Source organism: Mercenaria mercenaria, chromosome 3 (assembly GCF_021730395.1).
Source record: "Mercenaria mercenaria strain notata chromosome 3, MADL_Memer_1, whole genome shotgun sequence".
Lineage (NCBI taxonomy): Eukaryota > Metazoa > Mollusca > Bivalvia > Venerida > Veneridae > Mercenaria > Mercenaria mercenaria.
In genome coordinates this window covers 100704007-100729166 of record NC_069363.1, presented here as the reverse complement: position 1 = coordinate 100729166, position 25160 = coordinate 100704007, and the positions used below count along the sequence as shown (strand labels likewise).

General features: G+C 32.4%; 1 protein-coding gene across 2 annotated transcripts in view; it reads right to left on the bottom strand.

Moving 5' to 3' along the window:
• LOC123523730 (something about silencing protein 10-like) overlaps positions 1 to 25160 on the bottom strand; it is a 107032-nt gene that overhangs the window by 32625 nt on the left and 49247 nt on the right. The window contains exons 15-16 of one of the 2 annotated variants that reach the window (XM_053539492.1): positions 23923 to 24030; positions 22937 to 23081 (exon numbers count right to left, since the gene is read on the bottom strand). The exons of the other annotated variant lie outside the window; for it this stretch is intronic. Of the exons in view, the coding sequence (XP_053395467.1) occupies positions 22992 to 23081; positions 23923 to 24030 (198 nt within the window). The 3' untranslated portion in view covers positions 22937 to 22991. Of the gene's footprint in view, positions 1 to 22936; positions 23082 to 23922; positions 24031 to 25160 lie in introns of those variants that run through there. 2 annotated transcript variants of the gene reach the window in all.

Below are 25160 nucleotides of genomic sequence, written 5' to 3'. Positions count from 1 at the left end.
TTTTTAGAACTCAGTATACATAATGTCAATTTCAACACTATATGCATTCTCTAACACATTTCATTTATGTAGGAAGATGAGAATCCTCTGAAGAAATATTTTTGTTAAGTAACACACACCTATATCATCATCTCCATAATATTTACTTCTTTGACTATCTCAGTCTTCTGATCTGGTATTCCTGCAAACAAATACTAAATGTAACTGTTTGTGTATGCAAAAGTTCTATTAACAGACTGACATATGAAAAGAAGATATTAGAGATATTGCTTCTCTATCGCTATGGATGTTACGCGCATATAGCCAATCTGCGCATTTGGTAAATCGCGCAGCGCAAATAACCATTTTGTTATCTGCGCAACGATTTGTAAATCGGGCAACCTTATATATTTCTTATATGCGCAGGGTAACTGTCTTGCGCGTTTGGTAAATGAGTCTGCGCTTTTAACATATGGATGATATCTCCCGATAAAATTGAATATCATTAGAGGGGTAGACTTGTAGGCCTACATAAAACTGTTTAATTTTAAAACTGACGGTGATCAGGCACGCGTAAAGGTGTGAATTGACTGCTTAATTTGTAAAGAACAAGAAAAACATTCTTTTAAAGTAAATGAGCGTATTTATGCGGTAATTTCAATGAGATGCTCACGTCCCTGGTAGTTTGTGGACTAGAAATTTCTGTTGACGACGGTATTAAGAGTCATTTGTCATAGGTGTTAAAAAACTTTAAAATGATAAAAATACGAACATAAATTTTTGTTTTATTTATTTATTTATTTTTTTTTTAAACTTTTAAATGCCGTAGCCTGTGCGGGATGTCTATCCAGCGCTAATATCAGATCCTGAAATGACACCGATATTTCAAATATATATTGATCATTTTTTACAGATCGTATTGATATTTTTTAATGTTTTATAGTACAAAAGAGTAATTTTCGCAAGAACGTGAACGAATTTTTGTTGCTGCGCAAGATGTGTCCTGCGCTAATAGAAAATCTGGAAATTACTCTGATAATATGAATAACTGCCATAAACCATGCTAACTTTTACCTTGTTTAACAATTATAGACTAAATCTTGGTTTTAAAAATGTGTCATAAATTTATTTCAACTTCAGTAAATTCATGGGAGTCGGTCACCAGGTTTCAGTACCTGCAGTATGATACAGTATGCAATAAAACTCAAACATGCGTGAAGGTGTGATTTCCTTCGGATAGCCACATCGTCCTGTCTATTCTTTTATAACTAAAGTATTTTTACTTCATTCGATCACACGCAGTCATTTTATACCGGGTATAGAACATAAAGGAGACTTACATAAAAGACTGAATTGCCACACACTTACCACAATTAACTATATCGCTTTTTTTTCATCGTATTGAAAAAGCGCAATTCTTTTTTACCAACGTGAGCATATCTCTTCACATGGCCAAGATTAAAAATAAAACAAAAATAAGCAGAATTAAAAGACGATTTTTACAGATCTTTTATACTTATATCATTTTTTAATGTTTTATAGTGAGACAGATAGAATAACTAATAAGTTTTGTCAAAATGTGAACGAAATTTTACATTTTGTTGCGCAAGATGTGTGTCCTGCGTTAATAGAACTCTGAAAATTTCTCCAAAAACTTGAATATCTTTATAAACCATTTTGATTTTTACTTCGTTTTTCATTTCGATTACAATCTAAAAATGTAGCTTTTGAAAATCTGAATATGATGTTTCATCCGTAGCCTGCGCGGGATGTTGTTCCTGCGCTAATAGCAAATTCTGAACTGACGCCGATATTTCAAACATATTTCAATTCTAAAAGATACTATTTATGTAACTTCATAAAAAATGTTTTTGGAGTAGAAAAAAATAGAAAGAAGCGTGATTTCCGTCATAACGAGAACGAAATATTACATTTGTTATCTTCTGCGCAAGATGTGTTTGCCCTGCGCTAATAAAAAATCTGGAAATAATCCTGATAACTTGGATATCTTCATAAACCATGCTAACTTTATCACTGTTTTGTGATTACCGGCTGAAATTGTATCTTTTGCCAAATGAATATTTTGTTACATCTGTATCCTGCGCGGGATGTCGGTTTGTGATTACAGGCTGAAATTGTAGCTTTTGCCAAATGAATATAGATAGAAACCAGAGTGATTTCCGTCATAACGAGAACGAAAAATTATATGTTTTATCTGTGCACGACGTATGTCCTGCGCTAATAGAAAGTTTTAACATTACTGCGATAATTTCATACGCTCTGTCAACTTTAATTTTGTTATTACAATTACAGACTAAAATTGTAGCTACAATATAAAGTTACTTCTACATAATTCGTGGGATGACGGTCCTGCACTAATCGTAATTCCTGAAATGTCAACAATATACCAAATGTATGTCATTTCTTACAATTCTAATTGATATAATTTTTTTTCATGGTTTTATAATGCAAATTAGATAGAATAACGAGTAAATTCCATCAAAACGTGCATGAAAGTTTACATTTTGTAGCTGCGCAAAATGTGTGTCCTGCTCTAATAAAAAATCTGAAAATTACTGTTTACTAGAATATCTTTCATAAACCATGTAAATTTTACCATTGTTTTACGGACTGAAAGTCTAGCAGAATATAACGTTACATCTGTAACCTGCGCGGGATGTCAGTCCTGCGCTTATAGCTAGTTTGATCCTTATCATGCTGGACACGATTGATTCCGCCTTTGCTACTCGTTGAGTTGGTCGGCCTACACGTGGTTAAACATGTAACGTAGCGTGACCATTTAATACAACAAACATAACCTTTTAACCAGTTTTATTTACCATAGCAACAGTCTTCAATATTTAAACATAACATTTTAGCTAGATATTATTAAGTAAAGGTGACCTTATCAATCTAGCATCTATAACCCATCTTTCTCTCTAACTCTAAATCTAACTCTCTCTCTCTCTGACTGTAGATAATTATATTTCAGCATATATACCTAATCAAGCAGTCTAGCCGCTATGTAAAATTACACAATTCGTCGTGCCTTTTTCCTTAACATATCTAACTTTGATCCCGGAAGTAAATGATATAAACAACTAAGTATACCTGTTTAACCCTTGGGCTACATGTTTTGTGACAGGTTTGACAATTCAGCTTTTCAATTTAGATTCAAGTATTATAGTTTATCATCTTTCTCCGTAACATATTAAACAATGATTTATAGAATATACAATATTCCGAACCTTTCAAACTGTTACATTACAAATCCCTCATTTTTCCACAAAATAATAAAAAAAGATTAATAGTAAATCTAAGCTATAACAAATCCTTAATGTTGATCGTTTAGAAATGTTGCCGAGGGTTCGCCAGGTATAATTTTAGTAAACATAATTAGCTTTTGAATGCACAGTTGGGTAATTTTACACATACATATTAAAGACAATTTAAAGTACATAATATTACAGATAGATACAATTTCTCAGTATTTAGGCATCAGAATAGTTAGTGCAAGCATAATACAAATATAATTGAGGAATTTCCTAAAACGTGATGATTTCTCTCATGCAAATAAAGTGCATTATATCTTTTCAAAACATTCGTCTGTAGTTTTACAATATTACATTATACATTGAAATTAAACAGTTTTTCATTTGCGAGTCACATCTGTCTATATTTTCACGATTACATGTATATAACAGAATATAGATATAATATATATAACTCTAAAGTATCACGTTTGTCAGATAAACGTCTGTTTCGTTTTTCGTTCATTTTGTGGAAATTCCGTCTTTCTGATGCATCTATCAGAGCTTGTCATACATATAAAACATAAGTGGTTCTGAAATTAGAAAGCAAAATTACATATCTGGTTTTTAAATACTACATGTACATGTTTATAGATATCAACAGCCGTAAAATCACATCTTCTATAGATACGATATATCTTTTGAAACATGCTAAAGTTTATGTTAAAAGTACAGGTTAAAGATCAAGGTATTTATATGCCTTGAACATGTATTTTTTTTTTGCGCACATGCTACAAGTGTATACGCCGAATCGGATGTCTATTTATTTAAAAAAAAAATACTGAATACTGAATATTCTTTCAAAAGTATAAATTCTGAGAGACTTGTATCTAGAGTATACATTTTGTATAGAGTATACATTTTATAAATACATTTGTATGCACCGAAAACATTTATTTATTTATTTTTTTTTTTATAAATTTCCTTTCTTTCTTTTAAATATTCAAATGAAATAAACAATAAATGATACAAATCTTAAACAAATCTGCCTCCAACATCAGCCATTTCTCTGCAGCGTAAAAACATCAGTTGTCGGTCATGTGGCACCAAGTCTGCTGTTTCGCGTTGTTCACATCGGCGTTCCATAGTTCCGTAATAATTCTCTGTTGTTGCTGAATTCTATATGCACACATCTCGTTGCGGAGTAGCGGAGCAGGCCGTGGGATCCTGAATTTGCTAATCACCAAAACTGTCTAAAATACTTCCAGTTAGTTTTAGTATGTTAATTCTTTACAGTTTTCAGCTAGGGCAAAATACACCAGAATCAGATGAAAATAAAGAAAGGCCTATATATTTTCTATCTCATAAACTAAGTGAAACACAAAAGAAATACAGCTGTTGAAAAACGTAGGTTCGGGTGAGGGGGTTTATACTCCATTGATAAAATACACTTTAATTCCAATTTTGAATGTTAGTTTATTATGAGATTTTGTCTAGTGATGGAAATAAGTCATCAAAATTATAATTTCTCTCATTCCTCTGGTCTAAAGTCACTTATTATTATAACTGTAAAATATTTCATTTCTTGTTTCTATGATCTGTCATTTTCAAAGTCCGAGCCAAAAGTAAAGAATCCCTCTCCCAAGTTCTGACCTAGGCTTATATACAAAAGTATGTACCCCCCCATATTTGGAGTGTATATAGTGATGAAAGACAAAGATTACCCCTAATATTTATGAGGATAACCGTTGACTGATGGTACCACCCCAAATATGGAGCAACCTCTAACTCAAAACAATCAGACATGTTTACGATGGTACATGATGACAACTACTGATAAAATGATACAATGAAACACACTCCAGTCCCAAGCAATTTATGAGGGTAACTGGTGAATGAATCTCTAGTAGCAGAGGCCAAAGTTTCACATCAGTAGAATCAATTAATAAATCAACTTTAAAAAGACTAGCTGCTAATTTACACACTCCCCACCCTTAGCTTCTTAATTGTCCCAATTAATTTTTAAACTTTAAAAATATAAGTGACTACTGAGCCAGACTCTTACTCTCAAATACTATGTGAAGATACTAAGAATAAAATTTCCTTAACTATTATATCTTTTGAAATTGCTCCTCAATATAAATGATTAAGTGTCATGTATAGTAGCAAAATGCTATATACTCTATGTTTTAATAAAACTCATGATTATAGTTCGGAAGAACTATGTGGACTAAATCTTCTCAAAGTAGTTTTACTGTAAAATGACTATTATATAATGTATGTACGAAACATTAAAAGTGTAAAAAAATCGCCAACTGTCCTAGTAAAACACATGTAAAAAAAAATCCAGTGTTGAATTCAGTTCATCTAATAAGGTGAATATATATTTGTAAGTACATTCACACAATGTTTATTTCACTCTCACTAAGTCCTGGTGCCCTTTTTTTATTTTAACCTTAACACAGTATGTTGATAGAAATAGGCACAATTTTGATTAATTCATTGATATGGTAGTAGTCTTTACCATTTACTAATGTAAGTCCTGGTGCCTTTAATTTATTTAAATTAAATTAGAAAAAAAGGAATAGGCACAATGTTTGATTTTATATGGCTATATGGAGTCGTCTCTACCAAAGTTTTAAGTCCTGTGTGCCAAAAGCATCTAATTATAAAACATATGATTTTAAAAAAAGGCACAAATTTTTATTTTTTGAAAATGAAACCCAAAAATTAAATTTTTGGAATACCCCAAGGCTGAAGGGGATTATTATTACCAATCCCGCCCTAATTAAAACCCATTTTAAAAGAAAAATTTAATATTTGTATAACTTATGTAAATTGGGTTTTTATTCCCCCAATGAAACCACAAAATTAAATCCATAAAAAAGGAAAAAGGGAAATGATTAAGTACCCACTTAAAAATCCAGGATAAATTTATTTAATTTAAAACATTTAAAAACCCGAAGGAAAAATGAACATACCCAAAAACAATTAACATTTTAAATATTTATAACTATTGTGTCCCAAATTTTTGGTTTTGGGTTTTCTGTATTGGGTCCGGGTTCCTTGAATTTCCCTCCTCACTTTTTGACGGGTACTGCCCAGGCAGGTTTTGGGAAGTTTGGGGAAACCCTTTCTTTTTTTGCTTTATTTTTTTTCCCCCAGATTCCCACCAGTTTGTTTGGGCCAATGGGTCGTTTTATTTCCGGGAAAACGGCTTCAACTGTCATGATGCACTATAATGTACCGTTTTCCGGATTTGTTCTTTAAAGGGGTTTCCCCTTATGCCCTTTTGTATTCGATCCATGGATGACCAATTTTGTACTCTTTTAAATTGGTGCCCTTGGAAAGTTTTTGGGCCTTTTCGGAAGCCACTTTTCAAAACTTTTGATATGAAAATTGGAGTTTTCCCTTTTCTTTTTATACCGGGTATTTGAGAGTAATTTTGAATTTGTTTTTTAAAAATTCCAAAATGTGCTCCAGAAATTTGGGAATCTGCAGGATATAAAAAGTTCCTTAAATATTTAACTCTAGGCCTATCAACAAAACCCGAGGGGTCCGTTGCACTGAAAATGTATTTTTTTAAATAAACCCCCCCCCCTATCAATCAGATTTTAAAAGGTCATAATTTAGCCAGTAATTCCCCAAAATTGGTGTTTTTCCCAGCTACCTTATCCTAGGGGTTGTTGTTTTCTTAAACCCCACTGTATCAAAATTTCCCTAAACGGGACCAGCTCTTTTGTAATTTGGCCATTTTGACAGGTAAACCCCCCAAAAAATTTTAAACTGTTTTTAAACTTTTTGAGAAAAACCTAAGTTAGTGTTTGCGCTGAATCCTGGATAATGAAAACATGTTCTCCATTTATAGAATTTACGCCCCTTGTTCAACACCTCCTCGTTTTTGGTCCCCAAAATTTTTGAACTATTTCCCTTTGTTACGTCCCCTTTTAAAACCGGGGTTATTAGGGAAATCGAAGTCGTTAAAACAGGGTTTTGGGAAGAAATTCCCGTCTTTTTTTAACCATGGAAAAGTGTATTAAAAACCCCTATCAACTTCGGGATTTGCGCTGAAATGGCCCAAATTTCGCCCCAAAAACCCACTATTTTGACCCCTTCGCTCGTAATATGACTGGCCTATTTTAAACCCCCAAAATTCAATTTTTTATCGAAAAAATGGAACAACGTCATTGAATTGTGAAAAAACGACCGGGAAATCTTTTCCCTTCAAAAAAGTCGGAAAACCCCTTAGATTTTTCATGACTGTCATCAATCTTCATTTGTGACAGAATTTTTTCTTGTTGCTTTTTGGTCCCTGATTGTCACTTAATTATCCCCCCAAAAATTAAAATTAAATAGAAATTTTGCCCCAAATTTTGATAAGCACGTGTGAAAGTCCGTTTCCGTCGCTGCCACCAGTGTTAAAAAAACTAGGTTGGGTGGGGGGGGTTTATACTCCATTAAAAAAAAACATTTTAAATTCCCAATTTTTGAATGTTAGTTTTTAATGAGTTTTTTGTCTATTGATGGAAATAAGTCATAAAAATTTAATTTTTATTCCTCTGGTCTAAAAATCATTTATTATTATAACTGTAAATTTATTTAAATTTTCCTTGTTTCTAGGATCTTTTCATTTTCAAAGTCCAAACCCAAAAAAGAAAAGGGAATCCCTCCCCAAAAGTTCTGACCTAGGCTTTTTATAAAAAAGTATGTACCCCCCCAAAATTTGGGTGTATCATAGGGGTGAAAGACAAAGTTTCCCCCCTAATTTTTTTGAGGATAACCTTTGGGACTAAAGGGTTTACCACCCCAAATATGGAGAAACCCTTAACTCTAAAAAATTCAAAACATGTTTACGTTGGTACAGGGATGAAAACTTTACCTGAAAAATGATTACAAAAGGGAAACACACTCCAGCCCCCAACAATTTAGGGAGGGTAACTGGTGAATGACTCTCTAGTAGAAAGGGGCCCAAAGTTTCACATCATTTAGAATTAAATTTTAAAAAATCAACTTTAAAAGACTAGCTGCTAAATTTAAAAAACAGCACTATTGAGAAAGGGCCCATTTCCATTTTTTATTTTTGGAAACGTTAGATTTTTTTTTACACAATGCGGGAATTTTTAAAATTTCAAATGCGACCTTTCCCCGCTTCGGGATTTTTTTAAAAAAGTCCAATGCAAAACAAAAAAATTCCAGTTATGGGCTTGGGGTCAATTGGGGTTTTACAACTGTAAGATAGAGTATTTTCCCGGGAAAAAGGAAAAAGGGTTATTGCTGATTTTTTTTCACGACCACCGGAACGGGAAAATTTAAAAAAAACAGAAAGTGAGCAGGAATCGAACCCAGTTTTTAAAACGACAACCTACAAATTTTTCGACAAATATAAATTTAAAAAAGTATAAATGTTAAAACTCTAAACAATTTAAAACCCCAAAAGAATTTAGCAAACAAAAAATATAAAAACAAGATTCTTTGAAAGAAACTGTCCCTTTTTTCCCAGTTTAGATATGAGATTAAAACCAAGATAAAGATCCTGAAATTGGTTCAGAAAAAAATGCAACTTAAGCAGGGTGCCCCAAGTAAGGTAAAAACCCAAGAAGTTTTTAGAATTTAGACAATGTTCTATACTATATTAAAACCCCAGATGAGAACCAGTTAGGGGGACGGGATGTTCCTAGTCATTTAAAATCATTATTTAAAAAAAGGAATTTTCACAACAAGGGGTCACCCGGTACCGCGTATGTTTGCAACTTAAAAAAAAAAGTACTACGGGCCAAAATATGTTTAAAAAAACTTCATAGATAGGAAAAAACTTGGGGTTGCTGCATTTAGAAATTTGACAAAGGTTAAAGCGCCCTTAAGAGAAACAAATTTTGCACCTTTTCCATTTGCTTTGTTTTCAAAAGACATATGTGGTCCTTATGAGAAAACCCTTTTGTTTTTAATCGTTAATCATTTGTTTTGTTGACATGTTCAGTGGTTTTCCAGAAGCTTTCGCAGCTCTGTAAAAATACAAATACAGTAAAAGACTTACTTTTTAAAGGGGGAATTTTTATCCTTGATATGGTGTCCTTCCCGATAATTCATGACCGAGGGTAGAATTTCGAGTTCTGCCCTTTTGGGAAGTTTTTGAAAGAATTAAAAAATTGACAAAGTACAGGGTTTGCTACCACCAGAAAAAAAATGCAAAAAAAGAAGAATGCACAGGTTTTTGCATGTTTTTTTAGGAAAAAAAGGGTTTAAAGGGAATACCGAGAATGGGGTCTCCATCTTTAAAATGGGCCTTTTGCAGGCATACGTACAAAAGTTTCTTTAAGTTCAAAAAACACACCTTTCTATTTTTTTTAAAACAGAGGGGCCCGATTTTCCTATTTTAATTTTCTTTAAAACCTTGAGCTAAATACCATGGCGAAGAGTTTCACAAATAGTTCTTCAAGAGCAAAAATGAAGTTTCCTTATGCTTATAGACTTTTTAAAAAGCCCCAAAACGAAAACATAAGGGAAAAGTAGGGGCAAAAAAACAAAAAAACATTAAATTTTGAAATAAAGATCCTGTCTATTTCAAAAACTATCAAAGAAAAAACAAGCTTGAAGTCGTGGAAATCGCATTAAGAATTCTGACAAAAAAGGGCCAGTTACATACCTTATTTAAAAACCAGTTGGGCAACTCGTTGTTTAAGTTTCATGCAGGTCAGAAAGGGGTTTTGCATTGCTAAGGGGCCCAACGCAAAAAATGTCAAAGGTTATCCAAGCGAAGGGTTAACTATGTAAAACCTCAGATGATTCTAGCTCCCAAACTTAATGATTAATCTGATGTTTCTGATATGAAATATCAAAAAAATCGAAAAGTTTTTAAAAAACCTAAAAAAACAATAGAGTCCGTCAAGAAGGGAAAAAATTTTTCCTCAGGGAAAATAAAATTCCCTTTGTTTAGTTAAAAAAACATTTAAAAAGAACAGGGGTAGGGAACAAAAAGACTCAGAAAATGAAAAAAAAGCAAGAATACTGGCGGAAAGTTCAGCTGTATAGGTAATATACAGGAAAAGCAATTACCCTTTTAATGAATTTCCCCTTTGGGAAAAGGGGCTTCGCATTTTTGTCAGTCCATAGAGACGGATGGCATGGATACAAAAGTCTTTTTTCAAAGAGTTGAAAAAATAAAATAAAAATGGTTATTGAAAAAGTTACAAGACACACATAGATACCCAGTCCTGTAAAAAAACCCTTTAAGATGATGACAAAAAAAATTATTTTCAAATGATATTAAATCCCCCTGGCTGAGAGGGTAAAAAACAAAAATGAATGATGCAAGGTCTGAAAGAAATTGTTTTAGACCTTAACTGCTAGGGCAATTGTTTAAGGGGGTTACGCGAAGGTCCCATCTTAGAAATATTTTTTCTTTTTTATTTGCCCTTTAAAAAGATATTAAAGAATTGGGGAAGGGAAAAATAGCGCTATATGATGACGTTGATTAAAACCAAAGGGCTTCACCAAGGTGTATATTCATATACATGTATTGTTTTTTAAATTTCTTCAATTAAAAATTATTGTTCTTCATTTATTATTATAATTGTTGGTGTTGGTTAAGTTCCTAAATGCACAAAGTTACCGGATATTTTTGGGTGTAAAAGGTGGGAGAAAATTTCAAGTACAACATGGAAAAATTTTTTTTTTTTAAATTCCCGTTTTGGAAAAGGGAAAACCCATGTTGTTATTCACATTTGAAATTTTTTGTTTCAGAAAACTTTAATGTCAAAAATTTTGTGTTCTGAGACCTGTGAGAAAAAATTAAAAGTGAGGTTCACTGTTTAAGCATACTTTAGTATTTTAAGAGCATGAAAAACAGTCATAATGTGAGGTTTAAAAAATAATTTGGGTTTTTGATAAAGTTTACGATTAAAAATATAAAAAATTTTTCCTGGCTAACATTTTTATGTATTTTTTGGGGGGGTTTTGTTTCTGCAATTTAATGTCAGTGCAGTTTGTAGAGTATTAAAACCGGGGGTATGTTTGATTTTCACGCCCTGTTCAAAAAACCCGGGGTCCCTGATAGATTTTTTTACGCACCTGTTCCAGAAACCGGGGGTCAAGATAGGTTTATACAAAGCCCCGTTACAAAAACCCGGGGGTATGATAAATATCTCCTAGCACCCGTTTAAAGTATTTCTTTAAATTTTAGTTTTTGATTTAGAAAAAAGAATAGTTATATTTAAACCCCTTTGAAGTTTCTATTTCGAGTGTATGTTTTTAAATTTTTAAACCGTTTCGCTTTGCAGTATTTAAAGATATTTTAATTTTTTTCACGTAAATTTTCTTAAAAAGTAAATGCAGATCGACTAAAAATTAGGGGGATAAAAACAATTTAATAATCTATCATGATTAAGCCGAATAAGTAAAGGGTTACAAAAAGTAATTACTTTTATTGGGATTTATGATTTTTTTTTATTTAGATTTGTGTTCCCAAAACCTTTTTTTTGTGAGAACAAGCACATTTTTTTCTGCAATTTTAGTTTAAAAACATTTACCCCGATAAATTTTCCCCAAAATGAATTTTAAAATTTCTGTAAAGTATTAATTCTATTTTTTTTTTCAAAAAAACCCTGTTTCAAAGGGTTAAAACTTAAACATGGGCACAAATTTTCTGTGAAAAAAAAAGGAAAAAAGCGGAAAACCCGTACAAAAATTTTGTTTTTTCGTTTTTTATGTATTTAAATTCAAATTGCCCGAATAATTTTTTTCGAAAATAATTATAAATATAAGTTGTTTGCAAATTTCAAAATAAAAGTTAGAGTATTTTTTTATTTTTAAAACCCAATTTTTTCGTTAAAAGTTAAATTTTTAAAAAATGTATTACCCTTTAATAACTTGAAAACGTGTTTAAACATTCCCCATTTCCATTTTTTATTTCCTTTTATTATATCTGAGTGCCTCGTTTTCACGGTGGAACTTTAAATTTTTAAATTTTAAGCAAAATTTCTAAAAACACTTTTGAACAATACAAGCAAGAAGACAATGCCAGTTTTGCTAAAAGTTCTGGGTACATTTTTCAAAAAGGGAAATGAAAATTCCCCGGTTGAACGCACGATATTGACCAATGAGAACTGGGGGTAAAAATAACAAACCCCCAAGGACTTATTTTTTCAGTCAATATATCAGAAATTCTGGTGGAAAAGCCCAAAATGTTTAAAAAATAAATTTATGAATAAACAACAATCAACGAAAAAAAAAACCTCGAAAACTATTAAAGATATATCAATTTTTTTCTCCCTTACAATTAAAGAAACTTTGTTAAGACAGAATTTTGAAAAAAGTTTTAAAAAGAAAAAAAATAAAAATGAAATTCTGTGGTTTGAAAAAAACAAAAGGGAAAAAGGACAAAAAAGGAAAAATTTTAGCAACAGATATATTTAAACGATGTCAGTTTTCGTCAGAGTTTTACTTTTATTCCCCTTTCAATTTTATTGAAAAAACCCGAAACGTTTGCAAATAAAATTGATTATGAAGACTATTTTACCAAGATGATATGAAGACTAATTACACGCTTGAGTTAAGCACGCTGCCACATGACTATCGCTGGCATCGGTATACAGTGTATACGGCTTGTTTGGATCTGGGTAAGATAAGAAAGGAATAGCTGTTAATTGTTCTTTAATTTTCTCAAAACTTTTCTGACATTCTTCTGTCCAAATAAATGGAGACTTTTTCCTTGTAAGGTTTATAAGAGGTTCTGCTATTTCTGAAAATGAGGGGATGAACCGTCTATAGAACGAGGAAGCCCCGATTATTTTTCGAATTTCACGCACATTTTTTGGAACCGGAAGTGACCTAATAGCTTTAACTTTATCAGGATTTGGTCTGATGCCATCTTCATCTATGACAAATCCTAAGTATTCGGTTTTAGGCTGCATGAATTGACACTTTTTCAACTTAAGTTTAAGTTTATGCTCTCTTAACCTTTGAAAAATAATGTCTAAGTGGCGTTTATGTTCTTCTAATGTTTTACTGAATATAAGACAGTCATCTAAATATGCCACAGCAAAATCTAATCCCTCTAAGACTTTAGACATTAATTCCTGGAACACCCCAGGGGCATTAACTAATCCGAAGCACATAACGTTAAATTCGAATAGACCTCTGAATGTGGTAAATGCAGTTTTTTCTTTATCTTTTTCATCAATCGGTATTTGCCAAAATCCTGAGCGGCAGTCTAGGGTAGTAAAGTATTTTGAATCACCTAAAAGAGCCAAAATATCATCGATATGAGGTAGAGGATATGCTGTGGGTCTCACCAGGGCGTTGATCCTCCTAAAGTCTATACAAAATCTGGTACTGTTGTCGTTTTTCTTTTTAACCAGCACAATAGGACTTGCATAAGGGCTTTGAGAAGGTCTTATTACGTTAGCCTTAAGCATTTCATCTATAGCATCACTCATAATTTTTCTATCATTTAATGGTACTCTATATGGTCGCTGCTTTATCGGTTCATGTTCTACTGTAGGAATTTTCATTGTAATCGTATCTGTCTGTGACAATTCTGAGTCATTATTCGCAAAAACGTCCCTATTTGTTTGAACTAACTTTTCTACATACTGAAAGTGTTCTTTTGGTGCTACTATTTCTTTTGTATTTATACTTGATTTTTCACCCTTATTGTTTGATAATTTATTGACATCAGACTCAGAAGCTATACATTTTTCATCAATTTGTTCAACAGTTGCGACAGCACATCCTTTTCTTAGTTTAATTGTTCTATTTGTAGAATTTACTAACATAACAGGAAACCTACGATGCTTTCGTAACTTTATGACTGAATTAGCTACCATTAAACCAGGTTCTGTACTAAGATAACCATCTTCAACACTTTTTAATTCATATGTTTTAAAACTCTTTAGTTTAGAGTCTTTTCTTAATTGTCCTGAACAAATATGCACTGTCTGAGGTTTAATTACAGTATCTTTTTGCAACCTAACTACTGAAGCAATATGTACATCTTCTTGTAATGTGACATAGCTATTTTTAACTCTCATTGATAAAAGATCAAAATAAATTCTGCATTTGTTCTGAATGAGAAAGTCCCTTCCAAGTATTGCTTTTCTATTCATATTTGAGACCACATAGAATTTATGTTCTATTTTTTCTCCACCTATTCGAAAAATAAGATTGGTGTATCCATCTACATGCAGTGAATTACCATTTACAGACTGTAATGAAACTTTATGATTTTTAAATAGTTTTGGCTTCCTATTTAATGATTCATATGTCCTCCTATTAATTAATGAGACTTCTGCTCCAGAGTCTACTAATGCCCTAATCTTCTGTTTCCCTATTCTAATTGTACAAGAGTTTGGATTTCCTGCTAGCGCTATAAAATACGTTGATAAATCATTTTTCCTACCATCGACTTCTTTATGACAGGAAGATCTTAGTTTAAAGGCCTAAATATGTTCTTTTTAGGTCTCAATACACTCTTACATTCTCTCATAAAATGTCCTAATTTCCCACAATTCCAGCAATCAATATATTTTTTCCAATCATAATTGTTTTGAAATTTATTTTGGCTAAATTTCTGCATATATCTAGTGGCTTTCTTTCGTAATAATACTGCATGAACATATTTCAGACGTGTCCTACATTGCTTGACATTATGACCTAGCCTTCGGCAATATTGACAACGACTTTGTGGCTGAATGTGATCTAAGTCTTTAGCTTTTTGACAAGTTTCTGAAAAATTTTGCTGGCAAGTAACATTTCCGAATCGTAAATTAAATCGATTTCTTAAATTTTGCTCATTCATTGCTGACATAACTGCAGCCTGTAAAGTTTCCGGCGAATCACGCATAACTTTCATTTTAAGAAAATTTTCTGTTAACCCGTCAAGAAAATGACCTATTAACTGTTTCTGAATAATTGCTAAATTTGCAATATGATTTTGACCTTGATCTTGATTTTCATAGGCATCTTCTGCCAAAGTTAATAATCTTTCAGCATAGACATTTACATTTTCATCAGGTTTTTGTTTTATATTTTGCAAAAGATATAAAGCATGCTGTGAGTCGTGTATCTCAGAAAATCTAGTAAATAAAGCATGTTTTAAAGCAGCCCAAGTTCAATCTTCATTTTCGTTTATAAATCTATGTATAAAATCTGACACTGGCCCTGTTGCAGTCTGATAGCAAATTAATTTCTTTCTTTCATCATTTAAACCATTTAAAATAGAATATTTTTCTATTGACTTTACCCACGACTTAAAATCTTCAGATTTACCATCAAATTTTGAAATCATATGTTGTACGCTCTGAGTTCCTATTGCGGTGGAAACATTTTTTAATTGAATAGCCAAATCTTGAAATATTTGCTGAATAGAAGCGCTGTCTGCCATTTTAAAATAAATTATTTAACAAGCAAAAAGAATAGACAGTTTTCTAACCTTGTTTCTCGGCGTGATCATCTTGTGGTATTGCGTACTTCATCGTAGTGCCCTGACAACATTCCAAAGGTCCATCCTGGTCACGGCACCAGAAACGCGCGTTGTAACGTAGCGTGACCATTTAATACAACAAACATAACCTTTTAACCAGTTTTATTTATCATAGCAACAGTCTTCAATATTTAAACATAACATTTTAGCTAGATATTATTAAGTAAAGGTGACCTTATCAATCTAGCATCTATAACCCATCTTTCTCTCTAACTCTAAATCTAACTCTCTCTCTCTCTGACTGTAGATAATTATATTTCAGCATATATACCTAATCAAGCAGTCTAGCCGCTATGTAAAATTACACAATTCGTCGTGCCTTTTTCCTTAACATATCTAACTTTGATCCCGGAAGTAAATGATATAAACAACTAAGTATACCTGTTTAACCCTTGGGCTACATGTTTTGTGACAGGTTTGACAATTCAGCTTTTCAATTTAGATTCAAGTATTATAGTTTATCATCTTTCTCCGTAACATATTAAACAATGATTTATAGAATATACAATATTCCGAACCTTTCAAACCTGTTACATTACAAACAGTTAAAATTATGGAAAGAAAAAAATATGGTATTTCCTTTGCGTATTAGTTGATTAATCGTGAACTTGTGATTCAATCAGTGTTATATTTCCATTAAGGGATAAATTAATTTTCATTTTTTTTTTTAATTGGTGACGTAATACTACAATAAACATTTGTTGGCTATAAACTCTTGATATCATAAACAGAAGAGAACAGAACATATCTTTTATTAGCTTTGTACATAATACATCAAAAATATAGAATTGACATTTGCATAACATATAGTATTACATCAGGTCTGACTATATGATAAAATTATAATAAATTTACAGATTATGAAAAGGATGATCATATAAAGCGCAAACTATATGGACAGGCAATCTATGAATATATATATATTATCTTGCTTTGATGATAAATCGTCTGTAGCGAATTCCTGTGATTGTTCAGTATTAGAAAATAGTGTTTATTTCCTTAACCTTTCAAAGCATTAAGCAATACATTTGATAGTTGTGAAAAATAGTAAATAGAATGAAGTTTAGAAAAGATCACTTTTTACGTTTGTCTATTGTAGCCCCGTACGTCCAAATGACCAGATAGCAAGGAAATATTCCTGTTTTGTTGAATTTATTCAGTAACCTGTACAACTGATAATGCATCTCATTACAATCCATATGAAAGTTGCTTCTAAATGCAATACTGGTATGCTTAAGTCTGATGTAATTAAGTTTAATATTTTCAATCAGTAATAGTAAACAAGTAAACATGGAAATCAACTGTACTATATCAGGGTGTGTTATTTGTGCAAATTTATGTCACTTTATATAAACCATGTTTTAACACTCTTTATACACTCGGGCGTTCATACGTCGTACAAAAAATCACTCTGGATGCGCCCACATGATATTATTACGCCCGACGTATAACCGCCCGTCGTGCATAAACAGTGATAAAACATTCTTTTGCTAAAATTATTTTTAACTAAATGTCATGAACATGAAATCACAAATTCAGGAATTCTTTGACTTACATTAAATCTAATTAGGTACCTCCGACGCAAGTTACAGGTGTAACATTATAGATCCATTTAGATTTGTAAAAAAAAAAAACTATAGTTTTAGTCTGTAATCGTAAATCACTCTTTTACTAATCATTTTTTTACAGTATTCATTTGAAAGTTACATAAATAGTATGTTTTATGAATGAACTATATTTGAAATACAGTGTAATTTCAAACTTTGCTATTAGCGCAGGACCGACCTCCCACGCAAGTTACAGGTGTAACATTATAGATCCATTTAGATTTGTAAAAAAACTATAGTTTTAGTCTGTAATCGTAAATCAAAGTAAAAATTAATATGATTTATAAAAGATATTCAAGTTATCAGAGTAATTTCCAGATTTATTATTAGCGCAGACACACATCTTGAGCAGATAAAAATTGTAATATTTCGTTCTCGTTATAACAGAAATCACTCTTTTTCTAATCATTCTTTTACAGTATTCATTTGAGAGTTACATAAATAGTATGTTTTATGAATGAACTATATTTGAAATACAGTGTAATTTCAAACTTTGCTATTAGCGCAGGACCGACCTCCCACTCAAGTTGCAGGTGTAACATTATAGATCCATTTAGATTTGTAAAAAAACTATAGTTTTAGTCTGTAATCGTAAATCAAAGTAAAGATTAATATGATTTATAAAAGATATTCAAGTTATCAGAGTAATTTCCAGATTTATTATTAGCGCAGATACACATCTTGCGCAGATAAAAAATGTAATATTTCGTTCTCGTTATAACAGAAATCACTCTTTTTCTAATCATTCTTTTACAGTATTCATTTGAGAGTTACATAAATAGTATGTTTTATGAATGAAATATATTTGAAAAACAGAGTAATTTCAAACTTTGCTGTTAGAGCAGGACCGACCTCCCACGCAAGTTACAGGTGTAACATTATAGATCCATTTAGATTTGTAAAAAAAAAACTATAGTTTTAGTCTGTAATCGTAAATCTAAGTAAAATTTAATATGATTTATAAATGATATTCAAGTTATCAGAGTAGTTTCCAGATTTTCATTTAGCGCAGGGCACCGAACACATATCTTGTGCAGCTACTAAATATAAAATTTCGTTTACGTTTTGATGAAAATTAGGCCTACTCTTTATTCAATCGATTTTGTACTATAAAATAATAATAATAATAATATAGATAAGATCTGTAAGAATTTTCTTTTAATTCCGTGACTTTTTTATTTCATCTTTTATCTTAGACATATTGAGAGATATGCTCCCGTTGGTAAAAAGAATATTATTGTGAAATTTCAAGATATTTCAAGATATTTCAATATAATAAAAACGATACTTTGCTAAGTGTGTGCTCGGGTGAAGTAGAAAATTATAAAAATAGCCCAAAACGTACTACAGGACGACGTGTGCAAGCTGGAGGAAATCACACCTTCACGCATGGTTGGGTTTTATTGCATCTTGTATAAGATCGGAGGTATTGAAACCTGGTGACCGACTGCTGTGAATTTACTGATGTAGAAACAAATTTATGACACATAATTTAAATACCAAGATATTCAGCATTTGACATCTATATTTATTAATAAATTGACCAACTGCATGATTTATCAAACACGAAATGCAAATTTCTGATATATAAAGTTGCATTTGTTATTTGCGCTGCGCATTTGGTAAATCACGCAGGTTAAATTTATCTGTAAATCGTTGCGCATATAACCAACGTACAAAAATTTGTTATATGCGCTGCGCGTTTGGTAAATAGCGCAGATTGGTTATTTGCGCTCAACATGGATACATCAAAAGTAGTGCAAGCACAAAATACAAACTTAACCCTTGAAATAAATAAATAAATAGATTATTAATAGAATTTTAGAAGACACAAGCAGTATACAGTTTAGGATATAAGATTTTGCATGTTTATTACTGACCCTCTTCTTCATCATCGCCCGAGTGCTTCCTTCTTTTTTAACTGTTTCACACATCTCAGCTGGGCCTTCAAAATCACAAGTCAAGACAATCTCACTGAACATATCTCACTGAACATTTTGGTATTCCTAAAGTAAGCTGGACTAAATAATGGAATGATATTCATACAGCTGTTAGTGTGAACTTAATGAACTAGGTATTATCCACACAGCACAGGAGCATAGTGAGTGTCAGAAAAACTGGTATCCGACACAGAAAATTTGTCGATATATACCATTCAAAGTGAATTAACACCAACTTTTTCAGCATGCGAAAAGAATATTAATTTGTGTTGGAACTAGTCTTCAAATATATTCAAGATGTTCACAAAAACAGAACATTGAGCGGAGAATACATGTGCAATGTATTGAATTTACTTCAACACGTCTAAATGTCATTATTTTAATGCAGATGTTCATACGGATTTTATTGCCTCAGTGTGGTTCTGGAACTTTAGATTGTATTTTAAGGGAACATTTTTATTGATATTTTTGAAAGTTAGAATAAAAACAAATGATTCCCCTCTTAATAATTGTAATGTCGTAAAAGTGATTTTATTTTTCCTTTTTGATTTCGTATATAGGACATAAAAAATGTTTTTACTAGAAATACATATCAGGTATACTGCCTTCACTTACTTCCATTTCGGATTATACAAGACCACACTTGAATAAAAATTGTGCATGTACCTAGGACTGAGAGGAAAACTATCATCACTTTCGCAATGGAAACAGTGATAGCTTCTTTTTAATATTAACCATTTTTTTATACTCACTGATTAATATGTTAAACTTAATTTGATAATCATTACCTTGTATGTATACAAATGTATAACTCGCATACTACTTTCATTTTGTTATCTGACATGATGCTACTAGAACTGAAAATAAATTAATATGTTTGGGCAAAAGAAATGTTGATTGTGTGTTCATGGATACTAGACAAAAGAAATGTTGATTGTGTGTTCATGGATACTAGACAAAAGAAATGTGGACTGTGTGTTCATGGATACTAGACAAAAGAAATGTTGATTGTGTGTTCATGGTTACTAGACAAAAGAAATGTTGATTGTGTGTTCATGGATACTAGACAAAAGAATGTGGACTGTGTGTTCATGGATACTAGACAAAAGAATGTGGACTGTGTGTTCATGTATACTAAACAAAAGAAATGTGGATTGTGTGTTCATGGATATTAGACAAAAGAAATGTTGTGTGTTCATGGATACTAGACAAAAGAAATGTTGATTGTGTGTTCATGGATACTAGACAAAAGAATGTGGACTGTGTGTTCATGGATACTAGACAAAAGAAATGTTGACTGTGTGTTCATGGATACTAGACAAAAGAAATGTTGATTGTGTGTTCATGGATACTAGACAAAAGAAATGTTGATTGTGTGTTCATGGATACTAGACAAAAGAAATGTTGATTGTGTGTTCATGGATACTAGACAAAAGAAATGTTGTGTGTTCATGGATACTAGACAAAAAAAATGTGGACAGTGTGTTCATGGATACTAGACAAAAGAAATGTTGATTGTGTGTTCATGGATACTAGACAAAAGAAATGTTGATTGTGTGTTCATGGATACTCTAGACAAAAGAAATGTTGTGTGTTCATGGATACTAGACAAAAAAAATGTGGACTGTGTGTTCATGGATACTAAACAAAAGAATGTGGACTGTGTGTTCATGGATATTAGACAAAAGAAATGTTGATTGTGTGTTCATGGATACTAGACAAAAGAAATGTTGATTGTGTGTTCATGGATACTAGACAAAAGAAATGTTGATTGTGTGTTCATGGATACTAGACAAAAGAAATGTTGTGTGTTCATGGATACTAGACAAAAAAAATGTGGACAGTGTGTTCATGGATACTAGACAAAAGAAATGTTGATTGTGTGTTCATGGATACTAGACAAAAGAAATGTTGATTGTGTGTTCATGGATACTCTAGACAAAAGAAATGTTGATTGTGTGTTCATGGATACTAGACAAAAGAAATGTTGTGTGTTCATGGATACTAGACAAAAGAATGTGGACTGTGTGTTCATGGATACTAGACAAAAGAATGTGGACTGTGTGTTCATGGACACTAGACAAAAGAAATGTTGATTGTGTGTTCATGGATACTAGACAAAAGAAATGTTGATTTTGTGTTCATGGATACTAGACAAAAGAAATGTTGATTGTGTGTTCATGGTTACTAGACAAAAGAAATGTTGATTGTGTGTTCATGGATACTAGACAAAAGAAATGTTGTGTGTTCATGGATACTAGACAAAAGAAATGTTGTGTGTTCATGGTTACTAGACAAAAGAATGTGGATTGTGTGTTCATGGATACTAGACAAAAGAAATGTGGATTGTGTGTTCATGGATACTAGACAAAAGAAATGTGGATTGTGTGTTCAGGGATACTAGACAAAAGAATGTGGACTGTCTGTTTTCTGATAGACAATAGAATGTTGATTATTTGTTCATAGATATGTATCTTGAAAGAAAAAGATTTTTTTTCTTTGTTAAAACTCAAGTTATCATTAACTTCCAGCTATCTTTAGGTGACACTCTATCCATAAACTTGAGTAAGTGAAGACATGGTTAGAAGGATTTTAATAAATATCATAATTATGTTAACTGTGGAAATATTAGCATTGCAAGATTCAGTGAAGTAGCTCTGTCCCAGTGTTCACAAAACAGTTTCAGTCTTAGCTGGGTTTGATAATTAAACTTTGTCAATTACATCCAAATAGAATGCTTAAAACTAAATTTTAATAACTAAGCTAATAACTATTTTCAAGTGACTACTCAGTATTGATGGTCAGTAAAACTCAGCCAAGACCAAACGATATGTTTCATGAACACAGGGCCTGAAACAAGTTTTGGTCTAAAGTATAATGCTTACTATATAAAGGCTTTCAAGTAGTCCTATGTTTTCCTACTTTTTAGGTTTGTTCCTACTTTAAAAAGACTCCTACTATCTCTACTTTTTTATTTAAAGAAGAAGAAATATGTTAACAAATGTTGTTAAGTCTATTTGTAGACTGAATTTTGTTACATAATACAAGGACTAATAGTATACTGGTGAGGTTCCACTTTGTACAATTTGACCTCAGAACATCATAAAATAGACAGACCTTATAAACTGTGATTGAAGTTCATTTGAAGTGTCCTGCTGTGTAACTGTGAGTAAATGCAAGAGATTTTGAAGAAAGTTTGTTCTCGACAGTTCCATCAGACTCGTAATTTTTTTGTAAATCAGAGGCTCCTACTTTTTTATAAAAATTCACTTGAAACCCTGTATATATGATATTTTTTTGCAAAATTAATGTCATTTTAAGATCCTTTTTCTTTCTGTTGGATACTGTTACCAACCTTAGTACAGATATTGCTTTCCTGGAATTTGATGTAAAGCATGTGTTCTGGTCACTTTGGTTAGTAAGTAGTTGAATGGTCAAAATCACACTAATGGGTCAAAAGCTGATGCAGTTTCCTTTTTCTTGGCTCTTACTTAGCCGTGGATGGAGTTGTTCTTAAATTATTTGGCAGAAATGTTTGTCGCAATCAGTTCTGTCACAGCAAAATAGTATAATAAATGTTAGTCCTTATGACAGCTGGTGGGCTTGACATGTTGCCCGTGGGCATCTTGTATAATTTTACAGCTACCTTTGTGAAGAACATACAAAACTTCCAAAAACATGTACATGTAACAACTTTTATTAGTTAAGCAGGAAAATACATTAAAAAGTACAACTATTATTTCAGTTTTACACCTCTCTTGATACCAGCCCTGATACCAGATATCTCTCCACCATACTTCTGCATTTCTGTCCTTGGTTCACGATACTGAAAGACATCAAACAATCATGACATATGAAATCTTCCTGTTAATATTCACTTTTTTATATATTCAATCTTAAAGTCTTACATGTTTTATTTAAATCTGATAAAACTGTCAATGAATACTGTCATGAATCTTGAAACTCTTAGTTCACTGCCATCAGGGTGTTTGTGTGCATGCATGTGTTTAGTTTAGCATTGTGAACAATTTTTTCAGTTATATAAATGACATTGTCTGCTTGTAGCAGAGAGCGATATGCTAAATTCTATTACGCTACCTCACTGCAAGATCATGCAGTAGACATGTGACATGATACCCCACCCAGTCACATTACACTGACACTTAGCTGACTAGCTTTAGAACTATCCTCTTCATGCTGAGCGCCAAGCTAGAAGTTACTAATCCCATTTTTCACTTTTTAGGTACCACACAACCTCATAACCTCCAGCACTCAAAGCAGGTGCCCTATCACTAAGCTACCAAGGGGCCGGAGTAAACTTTGTTTGTTTGTTTTGTTGGATTTAACGTCGCACCGACACATGATAGGTCATATGGCGACTTTCCAGCTTTAATGGTGGGGGAAGATCCCAGGTGCCCCTCCGTGCATTATTTCATCACGAGCGGGCACCTGGGTAGAACCACAGACCTTCCGTAAGCCAGCTGGATGGCTTCCTCACATGAAGAATTCAATGCCCCGAGTGAGGCTCGAACCCACATCGATGAGGGGCAAGTGATTTGAAGTCAGCGACCTTAACCACTCGGCCACGGAGGCCCCCCGGAGTAAACTGTATACTGATGTAACAGTAAAACTGCAAAAATCTCATTTTTTATAATGAAATGTAATACCTGGCCTTTCCTCCTAATTTTAGCTTTTCTGAATTTCATTCTGTGTTTGACACGCGGATTACGCAACTCTTTCCTCTTATGAGCAGTCAACCCCTTGTTCTTCTCAATCTGAAAAAGAGACAAACATGCCAATAATCATCATAGTTTACAAACTCTAGAATTCTGTATTATCATCTGAATGTATGGATTACATGAAGTTTTCTGCAAAGTGGAATAGCATTATCTAATATAACAAGTGAATGAAGTATTGCCATGCAATACAAAGTCCCCTACTGGAAGGCACCTAATTTTCTCTACTGCAGTATAACATAATGAACTGATATCTGTCAATGATGTATAAACAATATTGTACTACATATACAATATGTGATAACAACACACTTGGATTAAAATGTGCATATATAAAAACCCACAGTTGTTTTCATATTGAATTTTTTTGGCTGATTATAAAAATGTTATCATGTAAGTTATTTATAGTAACAACAAAGGGAAATTAATCTTTAAAAAAAAAAAAAAAAAAAAAATCTATATAATATAAGTCCACAAGAAACTCTTTACCAGGTAGAGATAGGTCAAAATACACCTAAAAATTGGATGTAACATGCATGCTGTACCACAGAAAAGTGGTCTCGATTTTTCTCTACCGCCAGTAATAAAAAAGTTACAATAAAATCTATTTATAGTAACAACAAAGGGACATAATTCTAAAAACAAGGGTGCCTCATGGTGAACATTTGGTCCAAGTTACATCAAAATCCCTCCATGCATGAAGAAGAAATGTTCCTTACAAAGTCATTCTTGAATTTGACCTTTGACCTCTAAATATGACCTTGACCTTAGACCTAGGGACCTGGTTCTTGCGCACGTCATGTTGTCTCATCCTGGGGAATATTTGTGCCAACTGATATCTAAATCCTGCTTTGCATGACAAAGTAATAGACCGGACAGGAAAAAAATCCTCTTGACCTTTGATCTCAAAGTGTGACCTTGACCTTTAAGCCAGGGTACTGGGTGTTGCGCATGACACGTCATCTCACCATGGGAAACATTTATGCCAAGTAATATTGTAATCGCTTAATGGATGACAGAGTTCTGGATCGGACAGGGAAAACACCTTATTGACCTTTGACCTCCAATTGTGACCTTGACCTCTGAGCTAAGGGTCTGCGCTTTGCGCATGACATGTTGTCTCATCATGGGGAACATTTGTGCCAAGTAATATTAAAATCCCTTCATGG